The sequence below is a fragment of the Rutidosis leptorrhynchoides genome, unplaced genomic scaffold (assembly GCF_046630445.1).
Source record: "Rutidosis leptorrhynchoides isolate AG116_Rl617_1_P2 unplaced genomic scaffold, CSIRO_AGI_Rlap_v1 contig335, whole genome shotgun sequence".
Taxonomy (NCBI): domain Eukaryota; kingdom Viridiplantae; phylum Streptophyta; class Magnoliopsida; order Asterales; family Asteraceae; genus Rutidosis; species Rutidosis leptorrhynchoides.
Genome location: NW_027266575.1, coordinates 22270 through 38723, shown reverse-complemented (window position 1 = coordinate 38723; position 16454 = coordinate 22270). Strand labels below are relative to the sequence as shown.

At 35.4% G+C, this 16454-nt stretch overlaps 1 protein-coding gene and 2 pseudogenes across 1 annotated transcript; 1 reads left to right on the top strand and 2 right to left on the bottom strand.

Annotated features, from left to right (window-relative positions):
- Window positions 1-3538: 3538 nt before the first annotated feature.
- LOC139882990 (probable flavin-containing monooxygenase 1) lies at window positions 3539-5787 on the bottom strand (annotated as a pseudogene).
- A 1192-nt stretch (window positions 5788-6979) lies between these two features.
- LOC139882989 (probable flavin-containing monooxygenase 1) lies at window positions 6980-8993 on the top strand (annotated as a pseudogene).
- Window positions 8994-15305: 6312 nt separating this feature from the next.
- Window positions 15306-15992, bottom strand: LOC139882988 (uncharacterized). The gene has a single exon (XM_071867228.1). The coding sequence runs from the start codon at window positions 15990-15992 to the stop codon at window positions 15306-15308; it is 687 nt and encodes a 228-aa protein (XP_071723329.1).
- Between the last annotated feature and the right edge of the window lie 462 nt (window positions 15993-16454).

Genomic DNA, 16454 nt, shown 5'->3' with positions numbered 1-16454 from the left:
GAAGAAAAAAGTTTGAAACAAGTGTCTTAGGTGAAGGGATATGGAACAAGATTTTTGAAGTTTAGTGACATTGTAAAAGGCAATACAAAGCTCTGGGAAGGGATCAATCCGATCTGCATTGGCTCTGAAATAGAGAAGTCAGAAATTGTAGAAAATTCTATTCGAGGACCCGCATCACAGAAAAGAAAATACAGGGACCAAAACAACTATCTTTTAATGGTATGTCAGAATGGACTCAAACTTGGATAGTAGTTGTAAAATGAGTTTCTAAACATGTCTATGAAAGAAAAAGAGCTTATATGAAGAATTTGACCACTCACGTTGTTGATGTTGGCTCTTTTTGAGGAGTTAAATGGTATTTTTGCGCTTCTTGCTGAAAAATGGTTGATGGATGATGCATTTAAGTCATATATGATGTTTATATAGTGTTTGGATGGCTGCATTCAACTTCTAACCAGCAAAGATGAAAAATGCATGTTGATAGTCATTTTTGAAGGCTTTTGTAGCTTATAATGTGATTTTCTATATTCATGGGCAATTAGAGTTCTACTTGCGGGATATATGTCATATATGATGATTCAAACTTGTGTGAGTTGCTGCATTGGAGCTAGTTTTGACAGAACTGAAAATTCCTCCTATAAAATTTATTGTAAGTGTCTTTTGAAGAACTACAAATCTCAAATTGCTCAACTTACTGATAGCATTGAGTTTTATGATCAAGACAAGCCATCACTGATGTTTCAAGCCTATATATATGTGTTGCTATATTGGAGTTTATCGGCCATAAAAGTGAAAAATACTTCTCAAAATCACAATTTCAAGGATTTACTAATTTTACCGTCAAATTAAGGTCGAGTGACATCAACGCCTTTTCTGTTATTTTGAATTTAGCTTAGGTTTATTGCTTTCTATTAGCCAATAGAAGTAATACATTAGCTTAAAAAATGATTGGTATACTTATATTATCTTTATTGGTTAGATTAGTGCTTAGTGAGCAAGAAAAGTTATTTTCTCTATATATTGTAATGTCCTATAGATTTTATAAATTGAACGAGACAGAGATTCCATTTCAAAAATTTAATTTTCTGTGGTTTTTGGTTCAAATCAAATGGAGAGAAATTTTACATTTATGTTTTAGTTTTCCTATATTGAAAAAAGAAGAAAAGAGGAAGATCCTATTTATTTTTCAAAGTTTCATAGTTTTTCCTTTACTAGAGAAGCAATGTTCTCTATTCTTCTTCTTTTTTCGAACAATAGAGCTGTTGCTTCAATGTGTTGGGGCTCCGGTTCGTCCATCACAAAAAAATTTATCGATTTACTTTTTTCCCATAGTCAAAAACTCAAAAATAAAAAATCTCAAAACAAAAATTTGCATCGAAAACAAATGATTGTCATAAATTTAATTACAATCTGTATTTTTTTATTCAACGGTTTTAGATTACAATCTGCATTTAAGATATAAATTAAATTTAAAAATATTATATTTCCGAATTTTCCCATTGTACAAGAAGTACAATAGGTAGATTGTAGGGTTTTGTTATTATTACTCTTTTTAAAAGGAAATAAAGAAAATATAAAAGGGCACCAATCCAGGCCTTTCCAAGGCGCTATTGTTAAACAGATAGGTTTTCTCTTCCACCGATCCGCTAAGGAGGTTTGTAATACGGTAAATTCTTTCTCTACTGATTTATTAAGTGATCAATCATGGGGAGTGGAATCGAACCTAGAAAACTGGACTTTTGGTGATAATAATCCATCCATTCTTAATCAATTGGAGCTCCGTTTTGTTCTTTAAAATCTTTAGTGTTTGTATTCCTGCTTTGATTAGTTGTCAGCCATATATCATCAGTATCACCCAACATGCTTCAGCCTAGTTTTGATGAAACTGGAATTGATTGATATATTCGAATCACTTTAACTTCAAATTAACAGTATTAATGGGTAGATAACCCTTTCCAACTGCCTTCACGGTATATATAAGTATTTGAATGCATGCTACCTGAGCTAAATATATATATTAGATTAAATTTTAAAAATTAAGTGAAATCTGGTCGTGATTCTGGTTGTGAAATCTGGTCGTGATTCTGGTTGTGAAATCTTTCCTACATGACGGAATATCCAAGATATAATCGGGGATATCCTCCATTTGATGGAAAAGACTATCAAGATTGGTCATCGAAGATGAGACGCATCTTATTGTGTTACGGTCTGTGCAACGAAGTTGACCCAGAATATACATATCGTGGAAGTGAGCAGCTCAGTCCTGAACAGAGGAATGCAACAGCCCAAGCATTAATACACGCAAAAGTTACCGACTCTGTTTTCCCTATAATCTTCCATACCACGTCAGCTAAGCAAGCTTGGGACACACTCAAGGAAGAGATCTTCTTCTTCACCGATCCCGAACCAATTGTTGAAGAGTTGACAGGCGCAAAAAGAGAAAAGCAGATAATACTGAAGAATCGCGTCGTGGAAGATTTTGGGTTATATGATCTGCGGAATTTCCCAGTTTTTGATGGTGAAAATTAAGAGTTTTGGTCAGTCAAGGCTAAAACACTTTTGAAGGCCCATAACCTTTGGGATATGATTGAGCCAGGTTTTCAACAAACTCAAAAAGGCGAGCCGCTCGATCAAGAGCAGGAAAGGAAATTCCAAGATCAACATGCCAAAGGCAAAGCTATCTGGCTTATAGGTGGGGCTCTTTCTGAGCAGGTTTTCAAGTGTGTGTTTCATATGGAAAGACTGCCAAAGAAGTTTGGGAAACTCTTGATGCAAACTATGGACGGGGTCAAAGCAAAGCAAATCAAAATTATATTATCTAAGAAATATTTTTGATGACTCGAGAATGAGAGTTGGAGAATCTATTCAAGGTTACGTTTCTAGGTTGATGGATATTTTCTATAAGATGTGGTTTCATGGAGATGATATTTCTGAGAAAAGGGTGGTACAGAAGCTACTTGTCAGTTTGAGTCCTGAATTTGCTAGAGGGTTTCCGAGATTGTAAGATCAAGGGATCTGTCGAAATTAAGCATTAGAGAACTCATTGGCTTGCTACAAGGCCATGAGCAGACAAATATCAACAGAGTAAAAGGAACTGTTCCCACCAAGGCAGAGAAGGCTACCACACGGTCATAAGGAAATTAATTTTGGTTTTTTTTTCCCTCATAAGACTTGAATCTCCTTATTATGCATGATAGTTTATTGTCCTGATTATAAAACACTCTGCTTTTCCCTTCCCTCTGCTTTCTCTCAAGTTCATTTTTTACTCACCAAAGAACAGATTCCATGGGGTTACCGCTGAATGGAATACGTAGAATGGTCTGGGTACTGAAAGATACCTGAACTCTTAATTCTAATTCTAATAATATAATGAGCAAGACTTCTCGGGAAATAGAAATGTTCAATTAATGAATGAATGAGTTTTACATACATACATGCCATTGATATTTGAGTCATTTTTATTTTCGAAACATAAATTAAAATTGCTCTTATGAAAATTATCTACACCCAGAAATGGAAGATGACTCCTTATATAGCTTCAAGGACAGGCATAATCCGTGGGGCCATAGGACTCGAACAGGTCGGCAAATAATCCCTTCTTTCTCTTAGGGCTCCAACCCATGTCCTTGCATAACACGTCATTGTAAAATATGTGAAGTAACACGAAGCAAGATCTCGTACGTGTAGAAGTTTCCAACATGTTTCTTCATAAAGTCATCTCATTTTGTCGTCTCCTCTTCCATATCTCTGATGCTAGGTGGCATGAATTTTCCATCGAGAAGTTCAGCAACCCATCGACTTTGCATCTCTGCAGTGTACAAAGCTCCTACACTTTGTAAGAATCCAGTTACTGCCAACTGAGGGATTTTAGGATGGATGCATCCTCTGAAAACAAAAGGTAAAAAATGTATATTTTAGTACATATCCTAAAAAAAAATGCTGTCTTCAATTAATGTAGTTATGCTCAATATTTTTTTAGACGTTCTAACCTGTAGAGGGGCACGGAACCTGTAGAGGATCCAACCATTAGGTCTTGAAATTCTTTGGACGCAAATGTTTCTGTAAGCTTAATATCACCCCTAAAACCAGTTGCAAAGATGACTAAATCTGCATTCACCAGTCCATTTTGGTCAGAATCAAGGATTAGTCCTTGTTCACAAAAGCTGAGACTTTGAGATTTCTTCAACTCGATGCTTCCTTCTTCAACTCTGTCATAAAATTTCTCTGGAAGAACGCCAACGGAGCAACTGAAAAGCTCGTCAAGAAAACTGTGTTCCGGTACCATTCCATACTTTGCCACTGGAATCTTCCTCTTGATGTCGCTTTCAATTATTCTTGAGACTGCCGTTTTCTGCCACCAATTGAGCAATTGGTATGTTATAAATTATTTTAAAAGATCATCTATCTAATATTATAATAGGAGCTATTAAATAATCTCTAATAATAGTTAGGAGAACTATCGAGTAGAGTTACAGCAGGATAGAAAAGTGTTGCCAAAATGCTTGCAAGGAATCCTTCACCAGGTTTGTGGAAAACCAACTCCGAAAAGCGATTAAGTAAAATTGACTGAAGACGTATTCCCTAAGCATAGTGATCAGTGGTGTGCCAGTGTTCTTTCTTGTATATAACTGTGCAAGGATGTTGTGGCCCTGCAAATTCATTCAAACACCAAACGCTAAAATGCTGTTAAGTACTACCTCCATTTGTTAATACATATTTTTTTTTAGCTTTTCTAGATATATTCAAAAAGATATGTATGAAGTCATTAATATTGACTAAATATATTTGCTTTAGAATGTACGAAAAATAAGCTAAAAAATATGTATTAGCAGACGGAGGGAATATTACATAAAAGAGAAAAAATGCTGTGAAATATTTGACCGGTCAGGTTTTACTTAAATTTTGTACAGAAAAATCTTCTTTAACTAATAATGGAAACAAAAGGTATTGTTGATGAACCGTACCATTAGCTGCGGAGCATTCCATGGCAATGTCAACTGCTGATTTATGGGAGCCAACAACAACAACTCTTTTGCCTTTGACAAATTTTGCGGCTGTTTCGTGATCCATGGCTGAGTAATCCTTGGAATGAATTACCTTACCGTGGAAAGCAGATGGACCCTTGTTCGGAGGAAACTGTGGAATATTTGGCACATCACTAAACAACCCGGAGCAAAGTACCCACAAAGTTAACTAGATAAATCTGAACACCAACAAAAAAATATATGTATATAAAAATGAATGTAAATTCTTTGATAGAGCTGATATCAAGTAGTGATCATTAGTCTTTTATTACTTTAATGATTGAGAATCCAAAAGAAATCAGTACGACCTCACAATGCCTAGCTCTTAATAATTACCTGAGTGGATAGTGTATTCTATAGTAATGTTCCACTTCCCTTTGTTTCTAAATGCCTCTCCACTCCCACCCCATAGGCTCCAAGCCTGCATCTCTTCGTCCAAGGAACCTTCGAACTCAAGCGAAACGACTCTTGTATTAAACTTGATGTGCTTAAGAAGGCCGAAATGTTGGGCGTAGGATTCCACATATTCCAGGACTTGTTGTGTAGGAGAGTCAGTTGTTACTGAATCGGGCCAGGGGAAATCGGAGAACTGGTAATATGATTTTGGAGATTGAAGCTTTGTGCTCTTGATCGTCTTCGACCAGACTCCTCCTAAGCCACATCGCGACTCGAAAATGACAGGGATAAAACCCTTTGCAAGAATGTGTTTGCAGGCAGTTAGGCCACTGATTCCAGCTCCAACTATGGCTACTCTCTTCTCCATTCTTGTTTTTTTTTTTTGATGAATAACAGGGATTTTTTATTGATCAATCCAAACCGGCAATGCTATACTTCTCCATTCTTGTTTGATGAATATCAAAGAGAGATAATTAATTAGCTTTTGTATACAAACAAGAAGAATTGTGAATGATTTTATTTTCTTTGTTAATTAGATATGAAGATGTTACTGCGTTTGAATTGATTTGGATGCAATATATAATTTCAAAATATAATTCTGTTTAAATAGAGATCGCTTCTCATTAGGAAATGATAAGTTGACTGTGTCTTCAAAGTCAAGTCAATATTGATCACGTAAGCTTCCATTTTTTAAGAGTGTGTTTAAAATATGTAATCATTATTTATAAAATAAATCTATGCATGGCAGCATGGGTCATGCTCATATATATTTTTTGAGTTAATAAGGTATGCTCGTAGACAAAGTCATAGGAAGGTTACTGAAACATAGTCATATGCCCATAGGTAGTATATACGATACTAACCACGAAAATGATAAAGTATCGGTTAGACAGACGATATTTATTTTGCCAATTCAAGGTTTGACTAAACAAACTAGCTAGTATAGGCCATCGCTGGATCAAGTTGATCAAATCCGAATTTCCTGGTCCAAACAGTTTTGAACTAATCAATTTTCCATTCAATCTATTTTAAAAATGAGTCCCATATCCTACGATTATATACGATACATAAATCTCGATACGAAAATCTGAAAAACGATATTACACAAAACGTATGCCGAGTGTTGGCCCACTTATCCAAATACATTAAGTAGGAAGAGACTAAATATATTAATATTTCAATATATAATGTCCAGTCCACTCAACAAATAAAATTTACTTCAAAATAAAATAAAAGTTATAATACATGCATCACCATTACTCAATAAATAAAAGGCAAACGTTTTCCAAACTGATCATTTGACTCGAGTGTAATTAATAACAATTACTAATAATAATATAATATGTATATAGAGTCCACAAATCATTTCCCGAGACTCCCTATTTAAAGAGAAATTATTCGGAATGAGGGCATCCGAATCAGTTCAACAGCTTCTAATGCCTGTTAACATCTTTACACGAAAATCTTTCTTAACAAGAAGAAAAAAAAAAGAACCCCTTTAAAAGTTCGTTTATTATATTAAGCTCAATAATTATTACTATCCTTAACAATTGTACGATATGGAGAAGAGAGTAGCCGTTATTGGAGCTGGAATCAGTGGTCTCATTGCATGCAAACACATTCTTGCAAAGGGTTTTATCCCTGTCGTTTTCTAGTTGCGAAGTGGTGTAGGAGGAGTCTGGTCGAAGACTATCAAAAGCACAAAGCTTCAATCTCCAAAATCATATTATCAGTTCTCGGATTTCCCATGGCCTGATTCAGTAAAAACTGATTATCCTACACAACAACTAGTTCTAGAATATGTGGAATCCTACGCCCAACATTTCGGCCTTCTTAAGCACATCAAGTTTAACACAAGAGTCGTTTCTCTTGATTTCGAAGGTTCCTCCGATGAATAGATGCAGGCTTGGAGCCTATGGGGCGGAACAGGAGAGGCATTTAGCAATAAAGGGAAGTGGAACATCATGGTGGAAGACACCACAACTCTTTTGACCGAGGTATGAAAATTTCCTTATAAATAACTTCTTAATATTTAATGTTTCGAAAAGGAATACTAATGATTAATAATTTATCTACATTGAATTGAATGTATTTGATGCAGATTTATCAAGTCAATTTTGTGGTAGTTTGCTCGGGGATGTTCAGTGACGTACCAAATATTCCATAGTTTCCTCCAAACAAAGGTCCTTCAGCTTTTCATGGTAAAGTAATTAATTCCAAGGATTACTCGGCCATGGATAATGAAACAGCAGCAAAATTTGTCAAAGAAGGGTTGCCGTTGTCGGGTTCCAAAAATCGGCACTTGACATTGCCATGGAATGCTCTGCTGCTAATGGTAATTAGCTTCATCAATACTTATATATATGTTATTCCTAGATTTTTACTACATGTAACAGTTTATTAAACTCTAGTGTTTGATTTTTCAATGAATGATTTTGTAGGGGCAGAATATGCTTGCACAGTTATATACAAGAAAGAACACTGGCACACAATTGATCACTACGCTTATGGACTACATCTTCAGTCTATTTTAATGAATCGCTTTTCGGAGTTGGTTTTTCACAAACCTGGTGAAGGATTCCTAGCAAGCATTTTGGCAACACTTCTCTATCCTGCGGTAATTCTACTCAACAGTTCTCCTAAATTTTATTAGAGTTTAACCTTTTAGAATCTTCTAATATTATAATCTCTTAAAAGAATTGATGACTTGCCAAGCTCAGTAATTGGTTATATATCTCTATGGCAGAAAATGGCAGTTTCAAGAATAATTGAAAGCGATATCAAGAGAAAGATTCCAATGGCCAAGTATGGAATGGTACCTAAACACAGTTTTCTTGACGAGCTTTTTACTTGCTCCGCTGGCGTTCTTCCAGAGCAATTTTACGACAGAGTTGAAGAGGGCAGCATCAAGTTGAAGAAATCACAAACTCTCAGTTTTTGTGAAGAAGGTCTAATCCTTGATTCTGATGAAGATGCTCTCGTGAATGCAGATTTAGTCATCTTTGCAACTGGTTTTAGGGGTGATATTAAGCTCAAAGAAACATTTGCGTCAAAAACGTTTCAAGACCTAATGGTTGGATCCTCTACAGGTTCCGATCCCCTCTACAGTTTAGAACTTTTTCATATATTATAAACTTGTCTTAATTAATGATCAAACTTAAGAGAAACTTATTATTTAATAGTATTTCTAGAAAAATGTAATAAAATATGCCTTTTACTCTTTTTTCCAGTGGATGCATCCATCCTAAAATCCCACAATTGGCAGTAGTCGGATTCTTACAAAGTGTAGGAGCTATGTACACCACAGAGATGCAAACTCGATGGGTTACCGAGCTTCTTGATGGAAAGTTCAAGCCACCTAGCATCAGAGATATGGAAGAGGAGACAACAAAGTGGGATGAATTCATGAAGAAACATGTTGGAAACATCTACACAAGATCTTGTTTCATGTTGCTTCACATATTTTACAATGATGTGTTGTGCAAGGACATGGGTTGGAACCCTAACAGAAAGAAGGGATTATTTGCCGACATATTCCAGTCCTATGGCCCCACGGATTATGCTACTCCTTGAAGTTAATCTTCTCCATTTTTTAATAAAAAGGGAAGGAATTTACTCTAACTCGTTTCCTCCTTTTGTCATTCAATGTTCCGAGTAGATAATTTAATTTCCTAAGAGTATTAGAGAAGTCCGATTGTAAGTTAAATTTCGATGTCGAATCACTATTATTACTTCTATTTAAAAATGTCTTAGTATTGATGGCAATTGGCATGTATAAGATTATCATTCATTAATTGAACATATTTTCACCTCAAATTTAATAATAGCTTATATTCTAATAAGAAAATTGTTGATTTCAATTCTTCTGTTACCATTATAAACCTTGAAATTGTGAAAGCATAGTGACTAGAATAAGGAGGAGAATGCTCGAAAGAAAGAAGAAATTGAAGAAGACGGAAAACGTTGACAAGCTGGCAGTGGGAGGCTTGTTAATGAAAAATACTAATTATGATCGCCACATAAATCAGGAGGAGAAACTAGACGCCACTAAGACGATAAAAGTCGAGAGTGGTGAAAATGACACAATTGGAGGAAATGTTTATAGGGACGTGAAAGCCCCAATGAATAAAGTTAGGGACTAAATTTTAGAAAACTTGATAAAGGAGAAGGATGAAGGATCAATGAATTGATAAAGAGCTTTTGCTCACAAAGTCAGAGATGTTGTATCTACAACAGAAACTCCGTAAAATTATTACTAAATCATAGTATATCAGTTTAGTTTGTCAAATGGTACTTGTTCAGAATACAAATCCCCAATTCGTTTTGGGTTCTATTGTTCAATTCTGTGAATTTATATATTTTCTACCTCTCACTATACTTGATGAAATTTATCGATTCCATGGTCCATTTAACTTCAAATTGGTGCTCTGAATCTATTAGTTAATTAAGTCAATTTTAGCTGATAACTAGTAATGGATAAAGCGTATGTTGAAGTTGCCGATTCTTCACATGTGGCTACAGCAATCTGGGGTTTCTGTTATGGCTCGTTTTTTTTGGGCATTTTCATTGAGAAAGCTCACATAGAGTCATTATAAGGTGTTTGTATGATGACTGGACGATGAGAGCTCACAGAGTTTAAAATCGTTGCAGTAAAATGATCTTCAGTTACGATTTTACTATTTCACCAAGAGTTTAAAAGTGCATAAGAAGAAGTGGTGAGCAAGGAAAATTTGGACAGTTTTGTAATTTCAGCAACTAGTGTAGATGTCATTTTCATTCCTTTTATTCTTTGCTTTTCTGGTTTTAGTAAAAAGGAAATACAACTGTAATAGTTAGTAGGGTTGGCAAATGGTACACTATATAAGCACTTTTGCATCGGAGAAACCGTTGAGCCGAAATATTGAAAAAATCATAAAAGCTCCATTTTTAATGTGGCGCCTGCTCCCGACTCCACCTTAACGAGACCAGAGGCGGTGCCCGTCGGTACCTTTTATTCGTCGCAGCCTTTCGTCGCTTTGCGGAAGCAGACCCTAACGATGCATCATAGCCCTAACTTTATTTTCTTGTTTGACCTGGAGAGAAGGAAAACATTTTTGGGAAAACAAAACTGTAAACTATAATGCTTAGTGAGATTTTTCATTGAAAAACATTTAATTGTAATATTTATTAAGATAAAACATTTGATACATTTGGAACGTAAATATTCTTAAAACATTTTAGCATTAATAAGCATAAAATCCATTTAAAACATTTCAAAGTTTCAATCAATGTAAGTATTTTTGAAAACAAATAGAAATATTCATTAAACGTTAAGATATAAAAATATATTTTTGAAAGCAAACAGCAATAATCATTAAACGTTACATTAACAGCGAACCCATATATTGAAAAAAAAACATTTGTCTACCGTCAACCCTTCAACACGGGCACATATATATCTCCAACTAATATTCTAGATATACTAGGGGAGTTCGTACCATCTGATCAGACCGTCAACAAGGACCTAGTACTCCATAAGGATTGGGTCGTTACGAAGTCGACCTAATCCCACTATTAACGTTACATAAAACATTCGTTCATTAGGTTCGTATTTATATAATACGTAATGATAAAGCAAAAACTTGCTTTTCATTTAACATTTATTGTAAAGCAAAAAAAAAAAAACTTGCTTTACAATCATTAAGAATCAATGCAAAACTTTGCTTTTCAATTAATACTTATCATAAGGAAAAAACTTGCTTTTCGAAACGGTAAAAGCAAAAACATTTGCTTTGATATATTTTGAAGGTTCTCTCCAGTTTTTAAAACTATAATACATATCTATGTCATATCGTTTAAATAAATCATAAAGTCATGAGATAATCAGAAAATATTTATATGGCATAGTAATATATATATATATATATATTTCATAAAACAACACAACATATTCATAAGAGAAATGAAAGTATCACTCACCTCAAGTAGTAGTCTCGATTCGTTCCCATACTAATATCGTTGCAAATTATCGAACAATCGAAATGACGATCATTAATATCGTAGGAAATTATGTGTATCGAAAGAAATGCGAGTTTAGTCTTTTGAGGTTTGAAAATTTATTTACATCTTAACTTAACATTTTATATATTTAAGTCTTCATTAGACCCTAATTAATAATACTTCTCTTAAAGGCCCTTTCACCAATTTAGGTTAGTTGATTTAAAATAAATCTAATTTTTACATAAATTGGTTCATTTTAATATAACACAGTCTCAGTAAAAGTTATTTAAGTTCGGATGCACTTTGGCTGGTTTGGAAGTGGTTCGGATGAATTTAAAAATCAAATTTAGGGTTTTAGTATAGGTTTGGGGAAAATTAGTTTCGAATGAACAGTGGCCAAAGCCGGTTGGGCTTCTCGGCCCAAACGCAGGCGGTGGGCCGCGCCTCGGCCCACACGGAGTGGCTGGTTTTTCTATAATTGTTTTGATGTCTTAAGGGTAAAATGGTCATTAGCTTTAACATTATTTATATGTTAATTACAGTCATTAATCAAATTGTCTCCCTCTCTCTTCACGTCTTACTCTCTCTAATGCTCTCTCTGGAATCGCTGGAATTTTTCCAGAATCCGGCGAACTTAACGGGGGCCGGCCGCCGCTCACGGCGCCGCCGCTCACGGCGCCGCCGCTGTCGGTCTTCGTCGGATTTTGGAAAAAAATTTACATGGTTTTGAAGCTCTCGTCATGGTGATTACGATGGTAGGGTTGGATTTTCCAAATTCAGAACGGTTTGGGCGTATCTGGTGCTTAAAGGTTTGGGTTTCACTTTTTTAAAAATCGATTCTTTTCGTTTGATTTCAAGATATGTTTTTCTCTAGTAATTTCTAAGTATTTTAACGTGAAAATCGGTTTGGAACGATAGGTAAAACGACGAGAAATCTCACCTCGAAGATCATGGTGCGGCGGCGATAGCGGCTTACTCTCGGCGTCGACGTAATCGGCTCGTTTCTTCCTCATACACGCGTTCTAAGCTCGACTGGGTTCGGTCCTCGTCAACTGAGCCCAACGGAAATTGCTTCATGGTGGTGGAGATGGGTGATTCACGGTGGTTGGTCTCGACGTTCGATGAGGATGGCTCGGCTTCTCTGGTTCCGACAATTTAAGCCTCGTCAGACTCGAGTTCAGCCATGGCTTCCGATCGAAGGTTCTTCGGAGCTTGGCTTTCTCTGCTCCGTTCGGGACGGACCTTGGTCAATCGGAAATGCGTCTCCGATATGGCACAGGTAGTTTGGTTGGTGTTTTTGGGTTTTGACTTCCGATTCTCATTCTTTGACAGTAATGATCTTTCATTCGTTAATTTTTTCTGTATAATTTCGTGGTTGTATTGTGTATATTGGAATTCTGGAATTCTCTCATCACTCTCTGTATTTGTATTTTTGGTATGGCTTATTCTTTAGAGAAAGAATCATTTGGTGAATCTCTACCACCATTAAAAAACTTATTTCTTGGAAATATTTTACCTGTCCATATTTGTTTTTCCTGTAGAATGAGCCATCGGCAACTCACCGCTAAGTATTTTTAATTGGTCTATCTATTTGTTGGAAATTGGCTGGATAGAGCTAGGTGTTAAAAATATTATGCGAAATTGTAATAATAGAAACACAATGAGAAAATTTCTTACAAATGTACTCTGCTGAATTTTACTAATCACATTGATATATAATTATTATTGAATCGACAACATGAACATGTATTAATCGAAATAAAGAAGTATATATGAACAAATCAAAGAGCTTTATCGGACAATGAGACGGAAACTTTTCGAAGGTGCGATTGGATCGCTTTCCTTAAGACGAACTATATCTCGTACTTTTTTTCGGTTAGATGGCATAAAGTTTCCTTAGGATATCTAAGATAATTAGCATAAAATTGAATCATAGTTCAAGTGAAATTTAGGATATCTAAACTGTCTAGACTATGAAAATGTAGACAGAATGGATGCAACAAATTACTAGTATAAAACCCTAATTTTTTGGTGTAGAAAATTATGAAGGGTTTGGCCGGTATTTATAGCCAAAAGGTAGATGATTCCTAAAAGGATTCTCTGACTTTGAGTGTACACGAAGAAAATTGATATAATTGACATTGTCACTCATAGATAACTCAACATTTATCTTACCATATTATATCTAGGTTTGCACATGTCAAAATTCAAAACGCATGTGAGAAGGACAATTCGAATAAGTTCGAACAAGCTGAATCGGACATATTAAACATGCATGGCCAAATTTCAAGCTAGGGCTTAATGGGCCGAAGCCCATACATGTCTGAAATGGGACAAAACACAAGCTAGGATGACCTAGGTCAATGCCTAATTTGGAATCAGTTCGTGCAAGCCGAATCAGACATATGACTGGCAGAATTTCAAGCTAGGGCTAAAGTATGAAGAAGCTGAGTCGGACATATTACGCATGCCTGGCCGAATTTCAAGCTAGGGCTAAATGGTGAAACCCAAACATGTTTGAAATGGGCCACGACACAAGCCAACCACTGATAGTTGCTTCTAGACAAATATCATACAAATTGAATAACCTTAATCTTTGATTGTTCGGTTCATCTAGTTTCGCGACTTCTACAATATTCAAGATTTTGTCCTTATAGTCGAGTTTTCTTTTCCTAAACTTCTTCTTACTAGCTTCAGGATTGTCTGAACAAGCCTACATTGGTAAGATCTTCGCAAGACTACCACTTGTGAAGCTCTAAACAAGTCTACGTGCAGTTTGGGAAAGCTCTAACTAAGCCTACAACTGAAGAAGAAACTGAAATTTACCAAATACTTGCAGAGACCATATTGAGCTCTAGGAAAACTGTGCCAATTCAATTCTCAAGGGGCTTTTGAACAGTTACCTTCACAATTGATGAAACATACATGCATGTAAATAACTTAATTTTAATTAACTTCATTGTAATTAACATGCATGCTACTAATCGAGTAGTCGATTCCTGCCTTTTGGAGTATATTATGTTGCCACTAACGTGCTTTATACCTCTCAACAATACCATCTAACTTGTGTTTTATTTTAAACATCCATTAATTCGCAGCCTATTGAAATTTTACCTTGAGGAAGCTCTATAATAGACCAAGTCTAATTGGATTGAAGAGTATTTAATTCAGCATCGTTGGCACATTTCCATTTATCATCCTTGATTGCTTGTTTATAAATATGAGGTTCTCTGTGGCATGTTAAATTCACTGAAAATGCATTGTTATATAAGCTGATAAATAATCATATGATAGTGTCGAGTAGAGAGGATGCTTACCTGATTGTTGTTGAGAGATTACACCCGAGGAGATGACATATCCATTTTGCAGAGTTTCACGTGCCAGGTGACCGTAGTAACCCCTTAAGACGAGAAGAAGGTAATTTTGTCCCATGACTCCTATGTTATGGCTGATTGCTATCCACATTTTCTGTGGAGATAGGAATATCTTGCACAATGGGCTGATTATCTTGCTGGGGATTTTTCTACAGGTTCAGGCTCGGGATTTGACTTAGGATAATATTCTTCCAAGGATGGAGAGTGAGGCATGACATTCTGAGAGAACATCAATTTCATCAAGTGGATATTCTATTGGATTGACTACGTGAAACTTGGTGTCATCAAAGGTATGCAACTAGTGGCGAAGTTAGGACTCGAAAACAGTAGGTTCATAATAATAAATTTAAAAAATTATATACAAATTTAATTATATACAAAAATTCAACTCACAATAACTTCATAATTGTCCACGACGTGGTACCGTTTGTTGAAATCGTTCAAAAATCAGTTCATTCTCAATACTATTGAAGATATCCTTTTCAATATAAGTAACTAAGCAATCATTCATCAATTCGTCTCCCATTCTATTTCATAGTCGGTTTTTCACAATGTTCATTGAAGAAAGTGCCCTCTCCACTATTGCCGTAGCGACAGGTAATATCAATGCCAACTTCATAAGCTGATAAACTAATGGATAAACAATATTTCTTCCAGTTTGAACCAATTTTTGTGCTAGTTCACTAATCCTTTTCAAGCTTTCAAAGTCATTATCACGTCGAACATCAATAATATATGTTTCAAGCTGATTTTCAAGAACCACCAAATCAGTAGGAGAAAATTCAAGTGGATATAACTTAGCAAGCTGAATCAACTTATTCTTATCAAAAGCCAAGAACGAATTGACAGGATTTAAGGAAGCCACAAAACGAAGCAACACAATATTTACCTCAGTGAAACGACTACCAAGCTCTCGAAGTTGCATATCCACAACAATGTAGAACAACTCAACACGATAATGATGTAAGTTTGTGACATCGGTGACTCTCTGTCTCTTCCTACCTTTAGAGAAACGAATCTCATCCATATTGGGCATACTGATATCGTGCATTTTACAAAACACTGAAACTTCTTTGACTAGTTTATCCCATCCATTTTCTCTCATATCTTGTAATCGTTGCTTAGAAATATCCACCAAGTTCATGACGTTGACTGTGTCTTGATCTTTGCTTTGTAATGTTTGTGGCAATTCATGTTTAAGCCCCAAGATATTTCTCATCAAATATAAAGTGAAAGTAAAATCATATGTTTACAGCAAATCTAATAAACCATTAGCCTCAACCCTTTGATCTGCATTTGATCCATCTTCTTTGATTATCTCAAGAACATCAATCATAGAAGAATACATGTGAATTAAGCTTATCAAAATACCATAATGTGAACTCCAAGAAATCTCTCCACTTCTCTTGAGATTAGTTTCTTGGTTCATTCCCCTTCCAGAAGGGATTTGTCCCTTTTCTAAGCTTTCTCTACCTTTCGTAATTTTTTATTCCCTTAGAATATCTTGTCTCTTGCACGAACCTCCAAAAATATTTAACAAAGTGGAGAGCAAGCTAAATAAAGAAGCAACTTCAATGTGATTCTTTACTATGACAACAAGAGTGAGTTGACATTGATGATCAAAACAATAAACATAAAATGCTGATGGATTTTCTCTTAGAAATAAACTTTTCAAACCATT

Bases quoted from the DNA above. Each gene is read 5' to 3' on its own strand.
- LOC139882988 (XM_071867228.1), bottom strand. From the start codon at position 15,992: ATGAGAAATATCTTGGGGCTTAAACATGAATTGCCACAAACATTACAA.